The following is a 22,734-nucleotide window of genomic DNA, read 5'->3' as shown; positions in this document are numbered from 1 at the left end:
GGGAAAGGACTGCAGCTTCTGGGTTGCTGGGGACACCTGCACCCTCCTGGGCACGCTGTTCTGGAGAGCGGACCCCTGGGTTTCCCTCCTGCGTGCTTGGCCCCTTCTGGCTGTCCTGCTGGCCTTCGTCCCCCTCTGCCCCCTTCTCTTGGCAGCTGCACTGGACGTCGGCACTGCATGGAGCCTGGTCGGGAGAGCTGGCCGCCCAAAGGCTCTAATCTGATTTTCCCCAGGCCTGGGCCCTTGCCCCAACCCTGCCAGATGGGCCTCTGGGTGGGGCTGCCTGACCATGGTGCCTGTGGCTGACCGGGCACAGCCTGGGCTTCCCCTGGAAACTGTGAGCTTCTTGATCAGGCAGGTGGAAAACAGGCGTCCAGGGCTTTCCTGGCCTCTGCCTGGGAAATGAGCAGCGTCCAGCAACACCACCCAGGCCGTCTGCACAGGCCCTGCACTAGGAAGGGCCCCTGCGCCGGCCACTCCACCACCAGCTCTTCTGTTCAAAAGGGCTGTCCAGGGGCCGGGTGGGGCTTGCGGCCGAGCGCTCGCCTGGCACGTGCGAGGGGCTGGGTTCCATCCTCAGCTCCACAAAAAAACAAAACAAATAAAAATAAAGGTATTGTGTCCAACTACAACTAAAAAGATATTATTTTTTTTTTAAAAAAAGGGGCTGTTCCTGGGCACCTGTCAGCAGTGTCACCCATGCCACCCTGTGGCTACCACCAGGGTCCTTCCAGACTGCTCTCCACACTCCTCTGTGGACAAATTCCAGGGCCTCCTGGAATTTGGTGCACCCTCAGGTGGAGCCCGTCCCCAGGATAGACTGCACACCATCCCTGGTGGTGCCCTGACCCCTGGCCACAAGGGGCAGGGTGGTGCCTGGAGCAGGCCGCAGTCTCACACGGCCCTCGCGGGGCCTCTGTCAGGTCTGTTTCTGGGCTGTGTGTGGCAGGAGTAGGGCTGAGGCCAAGAAGACACAGTTCTGCTCAGAACACAGTCACTGTCTCCACAGCGTCCCCATCCTGAGGGAGGACGGGCTGAGCTCAGCCGTCTGGCTCCCACAGCGCCTGGGCCTCGATGTCACCCCTAGGGACACACAGGGAGGCCTCATCCCTGCCAACCTGAGCAAGTGCAGGAGGCTGGCTGAACTGGAGTGTACAGCCACCACCTGGGCAGCAGAGCCCAGGGGAGAGAGGGTCCCAAGCTGGGAGACATGTGAGCCCCTTACCTGACCCAGGGGTCCCCTTAAATCCACCCGATGCCACACAACCTCCACACAACCGACTCGTCCAACAGCTGCAGCCTGTCCGACCTCAGGAGACCTGATGTCCCCACCAGCCAATCCCACAACATCCTTGGCCTCTGTGCTCCCCAGGGACAGGCAGCCCTGCCTGGAGACACCTGGGTCATCACAACCTGGGCGGTGGCAGCCGGTGGGCCACGCTGCCCTGTGAAAAACCCGTCTGCTCAAAATGCCAGCAGTGCCAGGGCTGGGGACAGGGTGGCCTCAGCAGGATTCCATCCACTCTCCATATATGGCCAACTGGGCCTCGAGTGGCCCTGGAGGAGAAGCTGGCAGTGGAGGCAGGAGGGCATGCCTGCTCTATGGTGGTCAGGCAGGGGGCACCTAGAAGGGAGGGAGCCTGGGGGCTGCGGCCACGGGACACCAGAAGTGACCATCAACACTGGCCCCAGGACACTGGGGTAAGGAAAGGCCAGGCCAGGCCAGGGGAGGACGAGGTTCCTGCCAGGCTGAGGGTGGGGACAGGGGCCGTTTCACAGAGTGGCCAAGCAGACGGCGGGCTGGGCCTCACCTCGCGCTCCAGGTAGGACTTGAGCGACTCGGTCTCGTTGAGCAGGGTAACGCTGCACTTGCCCCTGGAAGAGAAGGACGAGCAGGTGGAGGAGAGGCCGGCAGCGGGGCCCCGGGCAGGGGCCACGGGAGCTACCTGATGTGGGTGGCAGGCAGAGACTCCAGCTGCCGGGAGAGGAACAGCTCCCGGTGCCGCAGCTGGTGCTTCAGCTTCTCGGGCAGGTCCACCATCTCCGGGTTCTCCACCTCCTCCTCCACTTCCCCTGAAGGACAAAGAGTCCCCATCAGGGGGCTGTGCCGACACCTGGCTGCCGGCCCCAGGTCGGACCCCACGTGCAGGTGCCAAGTGCAGGAAGGCCACCTCCCTGCCTGCCACTCCCCTGCCCGCCCCGAAGCAGCCCAGGAGCCCTGGACACAGCCCCATGGGTGCTCTGGCACCCCAACAGGCCAGTCCTCTGGGCCTTACGAAGAAGAAGAGGACATGGTGTCCAGTGTCAACCTTGAAAGCAGCAGGCCCGAGAGAGGAAGGAAAAGAAAGGGGCGGCCACAACACATCAAGGGCAAGGCGGCCAGGGGCAGAGACCTTCAGCCCTGGACCCCAGCCTCTAGTCCCCAAGGCCAGACGGCCCTGCACAGCCTCTGCAGACCTCCCTGCACCAGCAGGACTCCCCTTGGGGCCAGGCCACAGCAAGGTTGGGCGGCAGGCCTGACAGGGGGAAGCCCTCCTCAGCCGGCCGGCGGGGAACGTCCGTCCCCCAGCGCACCCCCGCCCGCCCGGCACAGACAGGAGGACGCCTCCTTGCAGAGGCGGGCTCTTACCTTCCTCGCCGGTGTCCGCCCCGGGTCCGGCCTTATAGCAGACTGACAGGGCTACATAACAGACAGACAGCACCCGGTCGGCAGCTGGGCGCCAGTGCCGGCCGCTTGTTCCCTGCCCAGGGCCCGGACCGAGGAGACACGGGGGCCACAGGCCTCCCGGTGGGAGGGCAAAGACCACCCGACTGAAGACCCCTCAGGCTCTGCATCCCACCCCGCCGGCCTCAGCCTCCTGTCGCCCCAGAGCTCAGGTTGCCCCCACACTCTGGTCCCGCGCCACCGCGATCACTGCCAAAGACCTCCCTGCAGGCGGCTCCTGCCCACCCTCGCCAGATCACTCCTCACTCAGGACCAGCCCCTGCCCAGCAGGACAGGAGAGACAGTGAGTCCCTCTCTGAGGCTGTGCGGAGACCTCAGCCAGCATCTCAGGCAGCCTGGCAGCTGCCCCTCATCTGTACCAGAAAACGACTGAGAGCCTGGCGTGGTGGGCATGCCTGCAGGCCCAGCTACTAGGAGGCGGAGGCAGGAGGGTCTTCAGCTTGAGGCGGGCCTGGGCAACTTAGCAAGACTCCATAAAAAGGCAAAAAGGCAAAATACTTTCTAGCCTGTCACATTCCCCAAAATTGAGGGTTGTGGAATGGTGCTCCCCAGCGGCCCACACTTGCCCAGTGCTATCCATCTGGGGACGCTACAAGCCACTGTCACCCAGGGCCCAGCTCCACTTGCCGGCCCTGGCCTGTCGCTCTCTTCTGCCCCCCTGTGGTCATTGCAGGAAGTCATGGCACCTCTGGGCCCCAAGCCCCCAGCCCCTCACAGCTAAGGGACAGGGTGTGGGGAGTGGGATCTGTTCCACACGGACCTGGAGTGTCCATCCCACCAAGTTGCCCGCCTCGCTGCCCGTGGAGCAGGGGCGCTGTGCACAGCAGTGCCTGCCCCAGCAGCCTGGAGCCCTGAGTTCAGAACAGCAGCCGCGTCCTGATGCACACCCCTCAGCTCCACGTGGAAGGCAGCGTTTGCTCACGCCAGCCTCATGCTAGGGACAGTCGGGTCAGGACCCAGCCAGCATCTGGGCCCATGGGTAACACTGGCTTCATTCAGGTCCTTAGACAGCCTGTCCACCAGCTCCACAGAAGCTCTTAGAAGCTCCAAGATGTCCCCAGGCTCCCAAGAGGAGCAAGGCTCCAGGGCAAGACCCTGTTACAGCCCATGTACACCTCGCGCCTCCACCTCCCCCAGGACACCCCTCGTGGGTGAATCCTGGGGCAGGTGGCAGTCCCTGTTCTTTCCCCAAGTCCTTTTCCAGATGGGGACACCACTCACTAGCCACTGGAGGCACACGCTGCCTTCCTGTCCCACCCAATCTTGCTCCCAAGCCCTGGCCTCAATTTGGAGGGCTCTGGGCAGTTCAGGTGACGAGCCCCCCCAGGAAGGCCTGGGAAAGGGCTGCTGTGCCCCACCGGCCTCCCGCCTGAGGCCACCTGGGTGGGAGGCTTCCCCCACAGGGCTCAGGAGCCCAGGCTCCACTGTGGGGCTCAGGCCCCGGCCTTCCTATCAGGGGGGTTTCCCTCCTGCAAGGCCACGGCCACGGCCACGGCCACAGGGCACTCAGGGTGAACACGAGCACAGGGGACGTGGCCCCGAGCAGTCATCAGGAGCCAGCCACAGACTTACGGCCCTTGACCCCTGCCCCACCCCAGGCCCAGCTCTTGGGTTTACGGGAAGCTGGACAGCGGGGCTCTGTGGGCACCTCGGCTGCCGGCATCCCAGAGTTCAGGAGACCCTCCCACAGGATGCCCTCCAGCCCTGCCCTCATCTCCAGAGTCCCCTCCTAGTTCCCCACAGCCACTGGATGTCCTCCACAGGAACACCGGCCCCCCTGGGCCCCTGACCCAGCAGCAAGGTCCTTGCCAGAAGTCCCCACAGGTGATTGCTGGTCTGTGACCAACAGGGCACTGACACAGGGCCTTCTGGAGGGGGCAGGTGTACCCTGAATGACCTCTTCTTTCTGAAGCATCTTCCAACCAAGACTATGGATAAGCACTGGGGTGTCCCCAGGACCACCCACCTCGTTGGCCCTGGCTCCACCCCCCCTCAGAGGCTGGGAGGCCCAGAGGGGGAGAGGAGGCCACCAGCCTACACATCCTGCCTCTCAAAGGTCCTGCAGAGGATGGTCAGCGAGGCCTCCCACTGCCTGGCACCACAGGGCTGGGCTCATGTAATGTTTGACCTCCCTCCAGATGTGCACTGGAACCTGTCACGGGGGGCTACAGGTGGGGTCTCTCCCCACAAGCAACAAGAGACTTGGAGACCACACCTGATGACCTCGCACTTAGCCTGGGTGGACAGCACCCAGCAGCTGGAACCGCCATGGTCCTCATCACTGGAGGACACCCCTGCACTGACCAGTCTCATGGCCCCCAGGCAGATCCCACCCCAGATGCCCAGACACATGGCAGCCATAAGCTGTCCCCACATCTACCTGCACCTGCACCCAAGAGCTGCACAGAAAGGACTGCCTGTGGCCACGGTACACAGACCCAGTGCCAGGTTACCCTCCTCTGCCCGCAGATGCACAGAGAGCTCGGTGTCAAGTGTCCAGCACCCAGCAGCCACCCAAGGCTCAGGCAGCCTTGCCCCAATGTTACAACCCCCAGATCTCAGCCCCGTGCGTGACAATACTTCAGGGTGAGAGGCCAGGCCCCGGGGATGACAAGGGCCGCTTCCAGGCACTGGAAAAGAAAGTCCCTCTGAGCCGTGCTCACCAGACTTCAGGAGGGAGGGATTTTTTCCTGAAGACGCCACTTCCAACCCCCACAGAAACCTTCAGCAAAGTACAAACAGGTGCTGCAGAGCAGTCCCACCTGGACCCGCACCTGGCCCATGGGGTGTCCACGCCAGCACCCCACCAGGGCCTGTGCACCTGCCTGGGACCCTGCAGAGGTACCCATGGGCGCCCAGACTGAGAGCAGAGGGCAGAGCAGGTGGCAGAGGGTGGCCGCAGCGAGGCCAGGACCCCAAAGCAGACCCGGGGGCAGGTGCCTGGAGCCCATGCCCTCCCGGGCACAGGCCGACTCACTTGCATGCTTGTCCGCCAGGGCGATGAGGGTGCTGGAGATGTCGCGCCTCCGGTAGAAGCACACCACCTTGGCCTCCACGTTCCCGTTGGCCGTCTGCAACAGCAAGGCAAGCAGCTGAGCCCCTCAGCACAAGGAGGGACCCCGATGGAGCCTGTTCCATCCCCACCTGAGTGCCATCCCTCAGGACTCCAGGAAGGGGACACGTCCCCAGTGCCCCAAGCAGTGAGCAGGAGGAAGGCATCCCTCTGACTCCTCCAAGGCCATCACAGCAAGGGGACCTAGGCAGGGGTGCACCAGGACCCAAGCCCACACCCTGACCCTCTCCTCACCCTCAGTGTGCTGTGGGAGAACCAGGAGCAGAAGGCCCTGGAAGGGCAGGACCTCGTCCAGCCTAGGAGCCAGCCCCTCCCACCACTCCCATGACCCGGACGGCAGCCTCAAGGTGGAGGGCTGAGCCTGCGGAGAGCCCCCACCCAGACCCTGCCTGCTTCCCCTGGAAGTGCCCAAGGACGGTCTGGCCAGAGTCCAGCCAAACCCAGCTCTGCCTCTGGTGCAGGCCAGTCACCACCTCCCTCTGGCCTGCACTCTACCGGGTCCACTAGGAGGGCAGATGGCAGGAGACTTGGACCCACGTGAGAAATGGCCTCCACCCCGGTGGGACCTGGATGCAGTATACACTCACTGGACACGGCGCTGACCAGGGAACCATCCCTGAACTACTGGGAGCTCACCAGAAGTGTCTCACCCAGGGGGGTGCAGGCTACTGACCAACCACCGTGGAATCAGCCAGCGTGACCAGGCACCAAGTGTCAGCACAGCCCCACCTGGCGTGGGTGAGATCCACCCTGGGGTGGAGAGCCTGCACAGGCTCCTGCAGTCCTCTTACCTGACTCCACTTACTGATCTGCCAGTCCTTCACGTACATCAGTGTGGACCACAGACACCTGCCTCCCCTTACTGATCCAACGGTCCACTTACTGATCTGCCAGTCCTTCGCGTTCGTCAGTGTGGACCACAGACACCTGCCTCCCCTGGAGCTGGTTCACGGTCATAGCCCCTAAGAGCTCACACACTGACTGCAGGCTTACTCCCCAGCTGAGGGAGGCAGGGCCTAGCGGAATAGAGCGAGGTTACTGGGCAAGGCCTCCAAGCGGGTACTGGGCCACAGCCCTCCTGTGAACAGGCCCCCTCCACTCCTGCCACAATGACCTGCACCGCCACAGGCCAAAAGCAACAGCCCGAGCAACCATAGATGGAAACCTGGTTTCAAACATGAACCAAAATAAACCTTTTCTGGGGCTGGGGTTGTGGCACAGTGGCAGAGCGCTTGCCTCGCACATGTGAGACGCTGGGTTCCACCCTCAGCACCACATAAAAATGAATAAACAAAATACAGATATTGCATCCACCTATAACTAAAAAAAGAAATAAAAAAATAAACTTTTTCTCCTTTTAAGCCAATTATCTCGGGTATTTTGTCACAGCAATGAAAAGCTGACATAGCTATAATCCACCACTACTCTATCCTGGCAGTTAAGCTGTCAGGCTGTGACCACTGGGAGCTCACGCAGTGGGCTCCCAAATCCCGGTGACAGGTCCCACCACGTTAGAATGAAGAGTATTTATTTGCAACTTCAGAGTTTACAGGGTCTGCAATCTCAGTGCATGCCATGAGACTTGCATGACACAATAACAGCCTCTTACCCCAGGGCAGCCCCTGTTATGCTCAGAATTCAGGTCCCTTGGACGCTGCCTCCCAAGTCCACCAACCATCACTACAGACCAGGCCTCCCCGCCCCCCACCCAGCCCCCTCTAACCTGCCTCCACAATACTGTAATTTTGGTTGAATCACTTTTGGTGTCTGTGCTCTGATCACGTACAACCACACAGAACTGCCGAGCCCCTCACTCCCCACCTGGGCCAGCTACTTCCCAAGTGCACAATGGCAGCGTCTTTCCACCTGCCCGTGCTGTGTGACTGCCACGGACCCTACGTGCACGTCAGAGACCACTGAGCACGTACACATCCAGTCCTCTCCTGGGGACCCTGGCTGGGGAACCCTCTACTCCTTCCCAAGGTCAGCTGCCTGGTCTGCTAGCGCACAGTCTCCCCAGCCTCCATCCAGCCCCACGGGGCCACTGTGCAGCTGGGCGCAGGGTCTACGGGGCTCACCAGGCCTTGGCCCACCAGCCTGCAGAACAGCGTGGAGGGAGACAGAGCCCAGCTGTGTGCCCCTAAATACCACCTGCCTTCCTCTGAAAGCACCTTAAGTTTTTGTTTGTTTGTTTTTGAGACGGGGTCTTGCTAAGCTGCTGAGGCTGGCCTTAAACTTGCCACCCTCCTGCCTCAGCCTCCTGAGCTGCTGAGGGAAGGCCCGGCTGGCCTGAAGGAAGGCCGTTTCAGGCCCAGGGCGCCTCCTTGCTGCCTAGGACCCGCTTCCCTGCCTGGCAAGGCTTGCATTTTCTGTGATTCCCGTCCCGTGAGCGCTGTGCCGCTGGACCAGTGCCCGTGTTCTGATGTTCCTCGTCCTTCCACCATGAGTGGGAGGGCCACCCTTGTCCAACTCCCCCTGCACACGCCTCACTAGCTCACCTGGCCTCTGCTGCTCCTCCAAGGACCCCGTGGGCTTTCCACCCCCACATCAACTAGTCTTCCTCCTGCACACAAGTCCCTCCCAGACTCCTCACCCCCTGCCACCGACCTCTGGTACAGGCTGGAAAGCCAGGCACCCAGGCTGCAGAGGGACAGGGTGGGCACCATGGTGCTGCTGGCACTGCGGGTGCCCGTGGCGTGCTCTGGCAGCCCCGGGAGAAGCTCTTCGGTGCTTTCTCGTCCCCTGAGTGTGGGTCCCATGGCATCTGCTGCTCCAGTCCAAGGCAGGGCTCTGCCAGCTGCCAGCCCCCGGAATCCTGGAACCTCTCATGGCTGGCTGTGACACTGAGCACAGTGGCTGTGGCTGACAGCCAGGGCCATCAGGCAAGTCACCCAGCTGTACTGACATGGTGTCAAGGGGAAGGGCAGCAGTGCCCCTCACAGGCTAGTGCTGGGACCAGCGATGCCAAGCACAGGCTGAGGACCAGGCAGGCACACCTAGGTGTGCCACGCTGGCCCGCTGCTAATGCCACAGACCCCGGAAGTGGGTTTCCGATGGCCCTGGCTGGCAAGCAGCTGCCCCAACCCCACACCTGCCGTCCCCACATCCTGCTGAAAGGCGAGATACCCCTCCTGACAGGCCCCCAGCTTGTCATGGCACCTGCTGGGTGTGTGTGGCCACCAGCTCCCCTACACTGCAGAGAGCAGGACGGCGTGGCTGACACCCGCCTCCCCACCACGCTCTGTGGCCAGGTGAGCCTGGGCCTGCTGAGAAGGTGCAGACAAGTGCCTCTTGTCCAGCTCGTCAGCAGCAGTTTGGGGGTGGCGCAAGGCCACACCAGGCATGTTCTCACAGATGCCTGGTCATAATCCCAAAGAAACCACCAGGGACTCACCTGGGCCTCTCCCAGAGAGGGACCCAGGTCTAGGCAGATGATGCGACAAGGTCACCCAAAGGTCAACTCTGAAGCCCAGGGCAGGCCACTTGGACTGGAGCTGGTAGACGCAAGTGGAGGGCAGCAGCCCTGCAGGCCCGCCCCGCCCAGCAGCCCGGCACTACCTTGTTGAGCTCCTCGATCCTGCGGATCAGATATGGGTTGCTGGAGGAGTTCTCGAAGTAGACGTAGTCTGCAAGAGATGGAGCAAGCGTCACCTGTGGCCGACCCCAGGACCCTGTCCCATGCACCTGTGGCCTGCCTAACCTCCCACCACACTCAGACTCTCCTGCCCAGGTGCCCAGGCCTCATGCAGCCCGCCTGGCACAGGAGCCCTGCCCTGCTACCTCAGGGCTAGCACACAGGGAGCAGAGGGCGCACCGCCAGGCTGCCCAGGAGGCGACCGACACCACCTGCCCAACAGGTGGTGCAGGACCAGAACTCAGCCAGCAGTGTCTACCCAGCGTGCTGGTGCCAACGCTTAACGTTCAGGCCTCCTGGGAGAGGCTGTGGGGACCACCTTCCCTGCCCGGCCTAGCTCTGGTGCTGCCCCAAGACCCCATCCAGATGGGTGTGTCCCCACAGACCATCTCAGCACAGGGTGCTCCAGCCTTGTTAGCTCCCCGAAAAACCACACAGAATGTGTGCCAGGGCCTCCCAGGCTGTGGCAGGCACAGAAATGGGGCAGTCACCCCTAAACCATGGCATCAGCCTCACCCAAGCTCAGCGCCCAGGACTGTGACACCGAAGGTGCCAGCAGCCCGGGACCCCTGAAGTCAGGCCTCTCACTGACTCCACAGACAGAGTGCCCATGTGTTCTGGGGGCCAGAGGTCAGCTGGGGCCCAGGAAAGAGGAGGCCTCTCTGCCGCCGCCAGGCCCCAGGTCCTGGAGCAGCCCAGCTGAGTTCTGCCATCCCATGCGCCCCTCACACAGGGCTGACCAAGAGGACATCTCAGCTGCAATCAGCCCAAATGCCCACGACTGGGAAGCAGCAGCAACGGAGGACCAGCACAGATGAGCCCGGCCACTTCAGCCCCTGGCTGGGAACTGCACGGTGGCACCTACTGGAGGCCTCGGGAGTGGGCACACACCCCTGCACACCAGGTGCTGCCCCCACCACTCCACAGAGCCAGATGTGGCTGGTGCTCAGGGCACAGCGCCACGGTGAGCAGCAGCCAGATGCAGGGCTGCAGAGAGGGGCCCGGGGCGGGAAGGGTCTGCACTGAGACTGCGCCCTGCTGGTCCACCTACAAAGGTAACCGAGTTCACATAATCATGCACTCAGCTGATGTCATCACCCGTAGGTTACATTTTGACAAAAGTGGATTTTTTAAAAAGGGTCTCAAAGCAATAATCTTCCATTCTTGTAAATCAGATACAGAACAGATCATAAACTGGGCAGGACAGTTCAGGCCTATAATCCTACCACTTGGGGGCTGGGGAGAAAGGAGGATTGCAAGTTTGAGGCCAGCCTCAGCAATTTAAGGAGACCCTGCCCCAAATAAGAAAATAAATTATTTAAAAGGGGGCTGGGGCATAGCTGGGTGGTAGACCACCTTGGGTTCAATCCTCAGTACAAGGACAAAAAGGAACAAACTATAAAACTCAGAACTGAAAACTGTTACTACGGTTGAACACTGATGGAGAGGGGAGTCACTCGGTGGGGAGGGTGGGCAGCAGGCCATGTCGGCTTGGTGGGCAGTGCCCACCAGGACGGCCACCACAGACGGCCACTCGGAAAGGATGTGACGCATGGGGCACCAGGTAGAGAGCGGAGGTGGTCCCCACCTCAACAGGAGTGACGTCATGGGGCGGGACTGTGGTGACGTGATCTCACACTTTGCCAGAGCAGAACTGTGGACACCTGACAAGAGTGAGCAGCACTGGGGGGCAGACACTGTGCTTTAGCAGTGGAGAGGACAGGAAGGCAGGAGGCTGGGTGCAGGACAAAGGGCCTCAGAGTGGTCGCAAGGACCAGCAGGGCTTGGCTAGCTCTGAGACAGAAGGCAAGGGCTGCAGACCACATCCAATGGGCACTCCAGCCACTCCTGCCATCGCCTGGGCATGCCAGCAGGCACCCAGGGTACAGCGAAAGCCCCTCGGCACAGGCAGGAGGACACCTGAAACACCCCACCATGTGCCATGCACTTGCAGCAAACCAGGATCCCCAGGTGCTTCTGAGAACCGCACAGCCCACGCCGTGCACATCAGGGGACGACGAGTCGGAAGGGAGCCGCGTCCTGCGCCAGGACAGGGGCCTGCAGAGCAGCCGCTGAATCCACACAAGCAGCTGCAAGCCACAGGCACGAGGGCCCAGGGAGACACCAGCCCTGCTTCCAAGTGGCCGATCAATACTCAGAGACTGCAAAGGCCTAGGGCAGCACTCAGCAGACCAGAGCAACCAGGCCCACTGGCCCAGAGCTGCCGCGCTCCCTCCGCGCTGCACCGCGCCCCACCACTGGCTGCTGCCCAGCCCTTCTACCGTATCTTGAGACAGGGTCTTGCTAGGTGGCCCAGGCTCCCCCGCCTCCACCTCCTGAGTCTTGGGGTCACAGGTGGACACAGTGCCCAGCCTGACTCTGTGGGAACGGGGACCTGGTGAGGCAGTCTGTGATCCAAACACCCAACACTGCCGGACGACTGGACCATGGCGTGGGTTTAGCCAAGTCCCACACCCTTCAGGACAAGCTCACAAAGGACACTGCCAAGCGCCCAGCAAACACCGATTCCCAAAGCTACTGGGCTCTGACAATAGTGGAGCCAAACACCCGCCTCTGGAAGCCATCCACACTGGAGCATGAGACACCAGGTGCCACCGCACGAAGCGCAGACATAGCAGGACACCCAGCCCTTACCTGACAGAAGTCCACAGCACTGACACGCCAGACTCAGTGTTCCATAAAGTGCCCGCTGACAGGCAAAAACCGCAGGCCACAGGCACCCCACACTTTGCAGGCATGCAACCGGCCCTTCTGCTCCGCAAGTTCCAGTACCATCACCTGTCACCCAAGCAGGTCCACCGAGGCCGGCTGAGTGAGCACAGACATGTGGACCATTCCAGAAGCTCCCGCTCACATGTGGACCCTTCAATCAACAGGCAGGCAGCACCATCAGGGCCTGTGGCCCCATTAGTAGCCCGCGCCACCCCTCCTGGGGCAGCTGCTCCTGGCGATGCGTGCTCAGAGCAACCAGGTACTGGCCCAGATGTACAGAGGCCAGCTCTTCCGCACAGCCCCTTCAGCAACTGCTCGGCCAGCAAATGAGCACCCTGGACTCCATTACACCTTCATTTTCTTCTTCTGAAGCTTCAATGCTCTGCCTTAAGCCTCTCCTTTTTCTAGTTGGGACCGTACTGTCAAGATACCGTATCCTCCGCACAGCAACCGCATCCTCAGGTGACAGGAGGCTCTGCCATCAGGGGGACAACCAACGACACACAGACCACTGCACCCTACAACCAGGGTTCTGCACCCAGCCCTCTCGCCACCGCAGCTAGGTGTCAGCATACCACCCAGGTGCACTGGACATGCTGAGCCACAGCTGGGCACAGTGATGCCGTGGTGGTGCTATGACAGACTGGGGAACAGCCAGCCACGGTGGCACTCGGGAGGCTGAGGAAGGATCACAAACTCAAGCTCTGCCTGGGAAGCTCAGCAGGACCCCGTCTCAAAATAAAAATGAAAAAGGGGGCTGGGGATATGACTCAGTGGTGGAGCTTGCCTGGTGCCCCACAGGGCCCTGGGCTCTAGCCCCAGCATTATCCCTGTCCCCAGCTTGTGGCACTCAGCTCCTCGAGCCTTCGGAACCTCCCAAGTACACTGTGGCTTGGGGCTGGGAGGTGGTGGGACCTCCGGGAGGTGGGCCAGTGGGGCAGGCCTGCCAAGGGGAGGGTGGGGCCCAGTCTCTTCCTCACCACCACTCCCAGTCACCCCGAGGTGAGTGGGTTCTGCTCCACCACCTGCTCTTGAGAAACTGTGTCACCTCAAGACCAAAGGCAACCAGGTCCAGCGGCCATGGGCTGAGACTGGAAGCAGAAGCCACAACAGACCTTTGTCTATGTGATCTGCCAGGTATCTGCTAGTGATGGAAGGCTGGCACAGTGCGCCAGGGAGGTGTGCCTGGGGCCTTGGCGGGGTCAGATCTCAGGGTCAGGACTTCCACCCACCTGCCCCCAGCTCCAGGGAGGGGAGAGGGGCTGAAGACTGAGGGGCCACCCATGGCCAGCGCACTGGATCCTGCCTGCACGCTAGAGCCTCCGGAGAGACCCAAGGGCCTGGGCTGGGGGAACTCCTATTGCTGAATCAGGAGGTGCCAGGAGGGTGGCGTGCCCGAGGCAGGGGACCTGCACCCTTCCTGTGCCTTCCTGCAGCCTCTTCTGAAAGCCGGTGATGACTTCACAGTCACCCGCCCAACAGCGAGAGTCCCCAGCTCTGGGAGCCGCACCAGGGCTACAGGTCACAGGCCACCTGGTAGGGCCCAGCCCTCGATCTGTGGGTCTCCAGGTGAACGGCGCCAGAACTTGGTTTAACTGCAGGAGCCCCAGCTGGTGTCCCCTGGAAAACTGGCTGCAGGCAGGGGAGCCCCACTGGCTGCTGACCAGAGCCACAGGCTCTCGTGCGGACATGAGCATGGCCTTGCTCCAATGAAACCTCATTTATGGGCACTGGAATGTGAATTTCACGTGATCTGCACATGTCATGAGTATTCTCTTATTTTTTCTCAACCACTTAAACGTGAACAAGCCATTCTCGGCTCGGGAGCACACACAGGGCACAGTCTGCCCCTGCTGCGGCCCAGCACATCCGAGGTGGCCACCTCCCCGGACACAGCTGCAGCACCAACCAGCACAACCCCACTGGTTTGCTTGCTTTCATTTCTGTGGCAATCGACAAGCCAATTTTACCCTGCCTAAGGGAAGGTCAAGAAAGGAGAGCGGGCCACCATATTCTGAAAGAAGAGCACACCAACTCCAAGCCTTGGGAGGCTGCGGCAGCAGAGCAGGTACACCGCACAAGTCGAGGCAGAGGGCGGACGGCAGAACCTGCAGCCAACACCAGCACGCTGGGAGGAACACGACCCAACCTCTGGCAATGGGACAAAGGACACTTGCATGCAAAAACAGACCCTTACCCTACCCTCACGCAGAAGCTACCTTGAAACGGATAATAAACTAAAAAGCAAAACTTGAAACCAGGAAATTCTACAGTAGAACAACAAAGTCTCTGTGACCTCCTTAGGTTAAGCAAGCTTCTTAGTTGTACAACATGTGCAATTTCAGTCCACTCAATAAGTACTGAAGCCTAGAATATAAAACAAACTCTCAGGGGCTGGGGTGCAGCTCAGGTGAAGTGCTTGCCAACCTGGAGGAGGCCCGGTTCGGTCCCCAGCACCACAAAAATACAAAACAATAACAAAAAATTCTCACAACACTTAGAAAAAATAATCCAGTTCAAAAACCACACAAAAGTACGTGGAAGTCAAACACAGAGATGTTGAGTGTCACCTACCATCAGGGAAATGCAGACCAGAACTCCACCTGGACGTGCTCGCGGCTTTGCACACCATGCAAAGCAGGCGTGGACAGGACTGGGCCAGGAAGCCTCTGTTGACCCCAAATGCGAGCCAGCAGAACACTGTGGCTGGAGCAGGGTGACCTGTCAGCTCTGGGGTCCTTCAGTTGCCACTCAGCCCTGACCCAGGCGGCACACTCACCCAGCAGAAGAGCCCGCATCCATGCAAAACTCCAGGCACAGACGTTCACAGCAGCCATGCTTGGAACTGCCACAGACTGGAAGACTGGAAATCACCAAAATGTCCATGGACTGATACAGGTAAACCCACGTCCGCACAACAGAAATGGAGAAGAGGGAGTCGACCACGGCAAACAGGTGATTCTCACCTGCAGATGCTGTGTGGAAGCAGCTCAAAGGGTAGCGCCATCTGCAGGACAGTGTGAGGCATAGCCTCAGGATCAGAGCACAGAGGAGGGGTTACAGGATGGGGTGGGCTGTCGGCCAATGGTACCAGGGAAATGTGTGGGGGTCGCAGAAACGGTGTGAAGGTCTGTGGCATTACCAAGATGTGTGCACCTGTCAAAAACTGCAGACCAGGGTTGGGAGTGGTGGTGTGCACCTTCGTCCCAATTACCCAGAAGGCTGAGGCGGGATCAGTCAAGCCCAGGAGCTCTGGGCCAGTCCAGGCAACACAGCGCAGCCACAACACCCCATCTCAGCACAGGGGTAGGGTAGGGGTGTGCACGCATGAGAGGGCTGCGGTAAAGCACATCACAGGGCACCAACCTTCAAACTAAAAGCATACACAAGACCCAGTTCTGGCAGGCCACGATGAGACTGATTTACAGACACAGACCTGCTGCTCCCCAGGAGACAGGCGTAGCCCTGCAAGCCCCCAGGTCCACTGTCATGAGGCAACTCACCCACCTTTGTCTAATAGCATCCTTGTTCCCAGATACCAAACACAAACGACAGTACCACCCCTCACACCCAGGAAGTGCACCAGACCACCTGCAGGTCATGGCTTGGATGTTGATGCAAAAACAGACCCTTCACCCTACCTTGGCTCGGGAGCACACACAAGGTGCAGGAGGGAAGAAGTCCAAGAAGAGACAAAGACCCACCCTGACTACAGGGCGCATGACCAACAGAGGGCCTTGAACACTGCTAACCCCACTGCTAACACTCACCAACACCACAGAGCCGCAACCTGCACACAGGGCCACTCGGAACAAAGTCCCAAGACGGCACAAACAGAGCACTGAGCAGACTGGGAAGAACCAGTTCACGGGACCCACAGGGAAGGTGGCACCTCAAACATCTAAGCAGGAGCCTTACAACTTACCTACTGGCAAGCACCTACACAGCCATGCCAACAATGCAGACAATCCTGTGGTCACCGGACTGAGGAGGGAGGAGGGAGGAGGGCACGGAGCCCACCTGGGGTCACAGGTGGAGGAAGGAGGAGGGCACGGGAGCCCCCCTGGGGTCACAGGTAAAGGATGGAAGTTAAGTCCAAGAGGAGACAAAGACCCACTCTGACTGCAGGGCACATGGCCAACAGAGGGCCTTGAACTCCACGCTCAGCGGGTGCTGCCCAGGGCTGCAGGGTCAGCCACAGGCTGTGTAAGTGTCCTGAGCACATCTGCTGAAGGGGAGAACCGTTCCTCCCCAGGAGAGCTGCAGGAAGCACCCTGATCTCCCTGAAGGCCTCCAGGGGCAACAGTACAGGATCCCAATGCTGAGCGCTCGGACAGCCCCTGAGGCTCACCTGCAAGTGAGTGTCATCTCCATCAGGAGCATACCCACCATGCCAGTGTCTCCTCAGGTCTTCAGGACAGTGGCTGTCCTCTCACTCCTGTTTGTTTGTTTGTTTGTTTGTTTGTTTTGGTACTGGGGATTGAACCCAGGGCACATTTCCACTGAGTCACATCCCTAGCCCTTTTTGTTTTATTTTTTCTATTTTGAGACAGGGTCTTGCTAAGCTGCTAGAAATTGTGCAAGGACCTTGGCCTGCAAACCCCTCCTAGCCCAGTCACAGCACGAACCCTCACAGGGACCCTGGGGGCCACTGGGCATCTCTGTACTGAGCTCCAGGGGCCCTGCTGGGTATGAGCAGAGCCACCCACTGCACACCTCAGAGCCACGTAGGGAAAGCCCAGTGGGCAGCATCAGGCTCAGGGTGCCACTTAGGCCTTGTTCCTGAGAGCAGCCGACCAGGATCCCCTGGCAGAGCTGCCTCTCATCACCAGCAACAGCAGGGCCCAAAGGCACGAGGCCAGATTACAGGCGATCTCACCCCCACAGTGGAGGCTGCTAAGCGCTTCTAAGCAGGGACGTGAGCAGATCAGATCTGTTCCTTGGAGACTCATCTCCCCAGCAGGCCATCAGCTGCACAGCAGGGACAAGAGGGAGGGCCAGAGAGGGGCTGCCCGGACCCCAGCCACAGGCAAGGAGGGGGAGCCCCTGTGCAGGACATTGCCCTGACACATCAGACCCAGGACTGAGCAGCATCCCGTGGGCGTGAAAAGCCTCCATTGTGGTGGGGCCTCCAGGGGGACCAGGGAGCCTTGGACACTAGCAAGCAGGGCACACAGGCACTAGAACTCCGTGCCAAAGGCCAGCCCAGAAAGAAGGTTGGGGGCCTCACCTGGCCACAGCCCTCCCCAGGCCCCCTCCTGCAGCAGTGTGGAAGCAGCCCAGCACTGTCTGCTGTACACAGCTGGCAGGGGTCCCACAGACAGCTCTGCGGCTGCACGGAGAGCCTCTGTCGGTGCCACTCACATGGGCAGCTTGGGGGGTGGGAGACTCCTGTAGGGAAGCAAGGAAAGGAGTTTTCTGAAATCTTCAATCCCTAAGAGAAGGATGCTGGGGTACCAGGCAGGGCCTGGGCTGGGCCAAGTCAGAGGCCCGAGGACAGGTAGCTCTTGGGGAGCGGAAGCAAGAGTCCAGAGCAGGTCCCATCTGAAACCCTGTCAGGAGCACAGAATTCAGCTGGAGGCAATGCACAGAGGAGGGGTCCAGCCCCTCCCTGGTGAGTAATGCCATGACATCCAGCCAGTGGGGTGACCTTGGGGGCCACTGCAGATAGATGCCCGGGAGCTTGCACCCCCAAAAGCCTACATGGGGGTGGAGCAGCAGCAGGGCCGGCTTCAGGTGTGACAGCTGTCTCTGAACCACTTGCTCCACCTTCCCTAAGCCACAGCATCCTTTTGTTAACGTTAAATGCTGCTAGGCCAAATTTCTCTCAAAACAATTAGGAGGCCCAAAAGAAGACCCTAGGGCTACTCCCACCAGGCCAGGAGTGGTCAGCAGGTGAGGCGGCCCAGGGCAGGACTCTTGGGGGCTTCGAACCATGCCTGACCGGTAAGACCCCAGAGGCCTCCCCACAGGCTGGGAGTAAAGCGTTACTGTCCAGACACACTGCCTCCACCCTCTCCAAGGACAATCTAGGGCCCGAGCCTGTGGCTGGACTCTGGGACCCCTGTAGGCCCAGGGCACAGGCACTGCCCTTCAGGAGTCTGGAATTCTCATCCCTGGGAACATATTAGTCAAAAGTTTAAAACATAAAAGACACCAGAGCTGGGGGTGGCTGCCTGGCATGCATGAGGCCCTGGGTCCCATCCCCAGCACCACAACAGAAAAAATAAAAACAATAAACCAAAAAAACAAAAGAAGTGTTTCTGACAACGTGATAAATACCTAACACCACAAATGGAAAACTCGGGGAGCAGAAGCAGGAGGTCAGGCTCAGGCTGGTAAAACTGCCCTGAGAACACTCAGCGGGACAGGCCAGTCTGAAGCACGCATAGCCCACAGGTTATTGGTTTTCTGTCACCTTCTACAAGAGCAGTAAAACAAAAATCAAAAGCCATCCATAAAGACCGGGTGTTAACTTCTTGTAATCAAAGAAAAAACTCCAGAGAAGACAGTAACCTGGGCAGAAGCAGCTGGAGGTGCAGGGGCTGGGGGCACCTGGGGGCAGGCTCTTCAGCCCTGAGGCCCCACCCAAGGTTCTGAGTTATACATAGGAAAGAAACACATGCAGCTCCCCAGGGAGCCTGGCTTCTCAGGAGAGGCAGCCTCAGGAGCAGAGGTCCTGCAACCTGATGGCCACAGGCGCCAACAGAAGGCCTCTTGTCATGCCAGCCACTTCCCAGAGAAGAAACAGGCCACATCCCTTCCCAGGCTGACCACTTCGTCCAGCAGTCAGCTGGCATGCAGCTGTGGCTGCCACACATCCACCCTGCCCAGCCCACCCTGGCAGGGGTCGGACTGCCCACCAGGTAGAAGGCAGGACATCCAGAGCTGCCTGCCAGCTAGAATGACCCATGTGACACTTGGGACACACTTACAGTAGGGCATGGTTGCTGCACCTACACAGGCCCCTCGACATGGAGGTCCGCAAGAGAAGACCCAGGGCAAGCCCCGTCCCGGACTTGGTCCCTGCCAGCTGCTCCCCTAGGCCACAGCAGGCTGCCCAGAAGGCCAAAGCCCAGGCAGCAATGGACGCAACTGAGGCCTAGCTCAGGGAGGGGGGATGCAGCTTCCTCCCCACTAGGAGGACTCAGGCACCCAGCAAGCAGCACAGGGCAAGGCCCCGCTGACACCCAGGGGAGGTACCAGGGGTCCTGTCCAGAAACCTGGGGTCCATGTGATTGCCTCTACAGGGGCCAACAAGTGGAAGGGGAGCCCACAGACATGCCTGCTGAGCACAGCCTCATGGCAGGCCCCAGAGGCTGGGCAGCTCCCACAGTGGATGGCACAGCACATCTGGCAGCACAGCCAGGGCCATGGTCCATGCCAGGCAGCAGAGTGTCCCACAGAGGGACAGCGATCCTGACCTTTCCCTGCTCCTTAGTACAGAAACAGGAAACAAGATGGCCTTTGCCAGGCAGCATGGCCCAGGTCCAGTCCCCAGTCCATGGGACCCCAGGCTCAGAATGGACTCCTGGCTGAGAAAGGCTGGCCAGCGAGGTTCCAGACGGGCCAGGGCCAGACCCACAGACAGGCCAGGTAGGGTCCCGCAACAGACTCCAAAACCTGTTCAGGGACCCAAGAAGTCTCACTTCTGGGAATGTGGCAAGACAGGACCTGGCTTTGGGCAGTCACATTATGTCCACATGGGTGCCAGGCACTCCCCAGGGGAACCACCACAAGGCACAGAAGGACAAAGAGACAGATCCTCTCATACCAGGAGGAAATGGAGGCAGAGGCCCAAACCCAAATCACAGGCAAGCCAGCCTGAACACCAAGCAGGCCCGCAGCTACAGGGGCCTGAGCCAGAGTCCAGGCTCCCTCCCCCAGCCTGAGTAGGGGCAGAGAAAGCTCCGAGCAGTGGGCCAGGGCAGAGGGCCCTGCTGGCCCCTCCAGGCACGAGCATCTCCCAGCCAAGGGCTGGTAGTCTGGCGCTGCCTCGACCCCATCTCCTCCTGCAGGCCCGGTGCAGGAGCAGTGCCTCTGCCGTCAGCCACTCTTCTCATTACCACGCATGATCCAGAGACCACAGCAAGAACTGTGAACTCAGAGGGATGGGGGCCAGAACAATAGGGGCCCTTCACAGATGAGGGAGAACCTTCCAGATGGGGGGACTAGAGGCAAGACTTGGGTGAGAACCCCCCCAGGGGCCTCATCTCAGGCAGGAAAGGGTCTGCATTACAAAACACGGTCCAAGGGGACGCATCAAGCTACAGGACCACCAGAAGCCAGGCAGAGCTGGATGCTGGTGCACAGAGAGGAAAGCTGTGGCCTCAGTGGTGAGGCACTCCTGCCCACTCCCTCACAGGGCCCAGGTAGCACCATGTAGAGATGACCTGACCGATCTGTGTCCACTCAGGACCCGGCAAGAAGCAAAGGTGTGAGGACGAGAGAGAGGCAGGCTGACATTCCTGGGGAGGGGAGGAAGGCCCCCAGCTCCTGCTGAGGTTGGACACTCATCCAGGCCAGGGGACAGTGCTTGGCTGCTGTGCCCAAAGCCAGAGTAGGCCTGGGTGGACTGCACTCAGTGGACACAGTGGAAATGGAGCACCCTGAGTACTCAGGGATCAGGCAGATGGAGGGGAACATGGTACCTCCTTGCTGTCCCAGCTGTGACACAGGTGGAAACCACCATGCAGGTGGGGAAGGGGCAGAGGCCTGGGGAGGCATAATCCCACTGCCTGGTGACCAAGGGAGGGGTCTGAGTCCAGACAGGGACAGGTACCGAGGAATAGATGGAGTGTCAACAGGGGCCAACTGTGTGCAAGGCCACTGCCTCTTTCCTGTGAGAGCACCAGCTGTGGACAAGCCCAGGGCTCCACTCAGCACCCAAGAACACACCCCCACACACCCGCCAGAGTGAGGCCCCAAGCCAGAGGCTTCCTGGGGCCCAGGCAGCAGGGAAACTGGCCCCAGGAGGAAGACCCCAAGGCCTCGGCCCAGTGGCGACCTCCTACCTCTCCCCAAGGCTTGCAAAATGCCTTCCTGTTGGAATGGGACGAGCAGGCGACCGAGAAGAGTTTGGGGTGACTCAGAGGGTACTTGGGATGATGGCTCCCCGCCGATGGCCAGCCCCCTAGAGAGCCCCGCTGGGGAAAGCTCCTGGGCTTCGGTGCAGAGGGCTCTGGGCAGGAACGCGGCCCGCTTCAGCGGGGCTCGGGGTCCCAGCAGCAGGAGCCAGCGCTGCGCGGCCCCTCGGAAACCCCACACGCCCCAGACCCCCAAACTCCTGCTCCCAGGAGGGCGGCCAGCGCCTCTGAGGCCACGTGCTCCGGCTCGGCGGCCGCAGCCGGCCGCAGCCCCGGGCCCACCGACCCCCGGGAAGCTCCTGGTCTCCAGCGCCGGCCCCGAGGGCCACCCGGCCCCCAACAGGTGGGCACGGCCCGCTGCCCGCCCGGTTCGCCACCGCGGCGCCCGGCCGGACCGGCCCGCGGACGGGGCCATTTTGGGGCGAGCCGGGCGGGGGCCGGCGGCGGGCGGCGGGGGAGGGGCGGCGGCCGCGCGCATGGAGGCCGCGGCGGGGCCTTACCTCCGACCCTGTACATGTTGGCGGCCATGTCCGGGCCGGCGGCGGCGGGGCCGCGGGCGGGCGGGCGCGGGGCGCGGGCGGCCGGGCGGGCGCGGGCCGGGGCCGGGGCCGGGGCCGGGGCGGGGGCGGGCGCGGGGGCCGCCGGCGGGCGTTTAAAGGGGCCGCGCTGCTCCGCCGCCGCCGCCGCCGCCTCCGAGGCCGCCGAGGCCGCGCAGGGACGGGAGGGCCGCGGCGCGGGCGGGAGAGGAAGAGGAGGAGCGGCCGCGGGCGGCGGGGAGGGGCCTCGGGCGCCGCCGCCCACCGCGCGGGCCGTTATCCGACCCCGCGCCGCGCCGGCCCGCGCGCCCCTGCCCGCCTGGCCTCTCCGCAGCCCGGCGGCCGGCCGCGCGCCCTTGCCCGGCGGCCCCCCGGCGGCCCCTCGGCGGCCCGGGTGCCCTCCCGCGGCGCCTTCTGCCCTGCGGGCCCCCTGGACATCTCCAGGTGGCCGTCGCGCGCGCCCCTGCCCAGCCGGCCTCTTGGCGTCCCCGGATGGCCCTTCCGCACGCCCCTGTCCGGATGGGCCCTTTCCACATCCCTAGGTGGAGCACCCTGGGGCCTCCATGCCTGAGCCCTTCTTGTACCCCCAGGTGGATCCTACCCAGGCCCTCTGAGGCAGCCCCCCAGGGATCCTCTCGGTACTTTAGCCCTCCAGGCATTCCCAACCCCCTCCCTGAGTAGCCCACCTATCCTGGAGCACAGCAGTCCAGCCTGACCCCGGCACTTTCCTCCCAGGGCTAACTCTGCCACCCAATATCAGGGGGTTTGTGTCCTGCTGTTCATCTTCCAGCCCCTAAGGCCATCTCTGGACTTCAGTAACTGTTTTCCGGCCCCCCAGGGGCATGTTCCTGAGCTAGGGAGGCCTTCCCGAACTGTAGCCTGGTGGAAAGTCCAAAGGAAGGAAGGGTCTTGTGCCTAGGACCCCCTGCTGCAGGCCCCAGATGAGG

At 61.4% G+C, this 22,734-nt stretch overlaps 1 protein-coding gene across 6 annotated transcripts in view; it reads right to left on the bottom strand.

Moving 5' to 3' along the window:
- Positions 1–21,825, bottom strand: part of Mta1 (metastasis associated 1) — a 38,067-nt gene extending 16,242 nt beyond the window's left edge. For 3 of the 6 annotated variants that reach the window (XR_009227596.1, XM_046453119.1, XM_046453121.1), the window contains exons 1-6: positions 14,945–15,017; positions 9,357–9,424; positions 5,703–5,796; positions 2,630–2,680; positions 1,947–2,073; positions 1,812–1,875 (exon numbers count right to left, since the gene is read on the bottom strand). Coding sequence is in view for 5 of the 6 variants with exons in the window: in XM_046453119.1 (XP_046309075.1) it covers positions 1,812–1,875; positions 1,947–2,073; positions 2,630–2,680; positions 5,703–5,796; positions 9,357–9,424; positions 14,945–15,002 (462 nt within the window). In the remaining variant the exon portion in view is untranslated. Of the gene's footprint in view, positions 1–1,811; positions 1,876–1,946; positions 2,074–2,629; positions 2,681–5,702; positions 5,797–9,356; positions 9,425–14,944; positions 15,018–21,751 lie in introns of those variants that run through there. The other 3 variants (XM_046453122.1, XM_046453123.1, XM_046453120.2) reach the window with 2 other exon arrangements.
- Positions 21,826–22,734: the final 909 nt, after the last annotated feature.

This window comes from Marmota monax, unplaced genomic scaffold (genome assembly GCF_021218885.2).
Source record: "Marmota monax isolate L192 unplaced genomic scaffold, Marmota_monax_Labrador192_F-V1.1 WCK01_AAM20220418_F8-fsc00190, whole genome shotgun sequence".
In the NCBI taxonomy this organism is placed as follows: Eukaryota; Metazoa; Chordata; class Mammalia; order Rodentia; family Sciuridae; genus Marmota; species Marmota monax.
The sequence above is the reverse complement of the archived record's forward strand: the minus strand, read 5'-3'. Positions and strand labels throughout refer to the sequence as shown.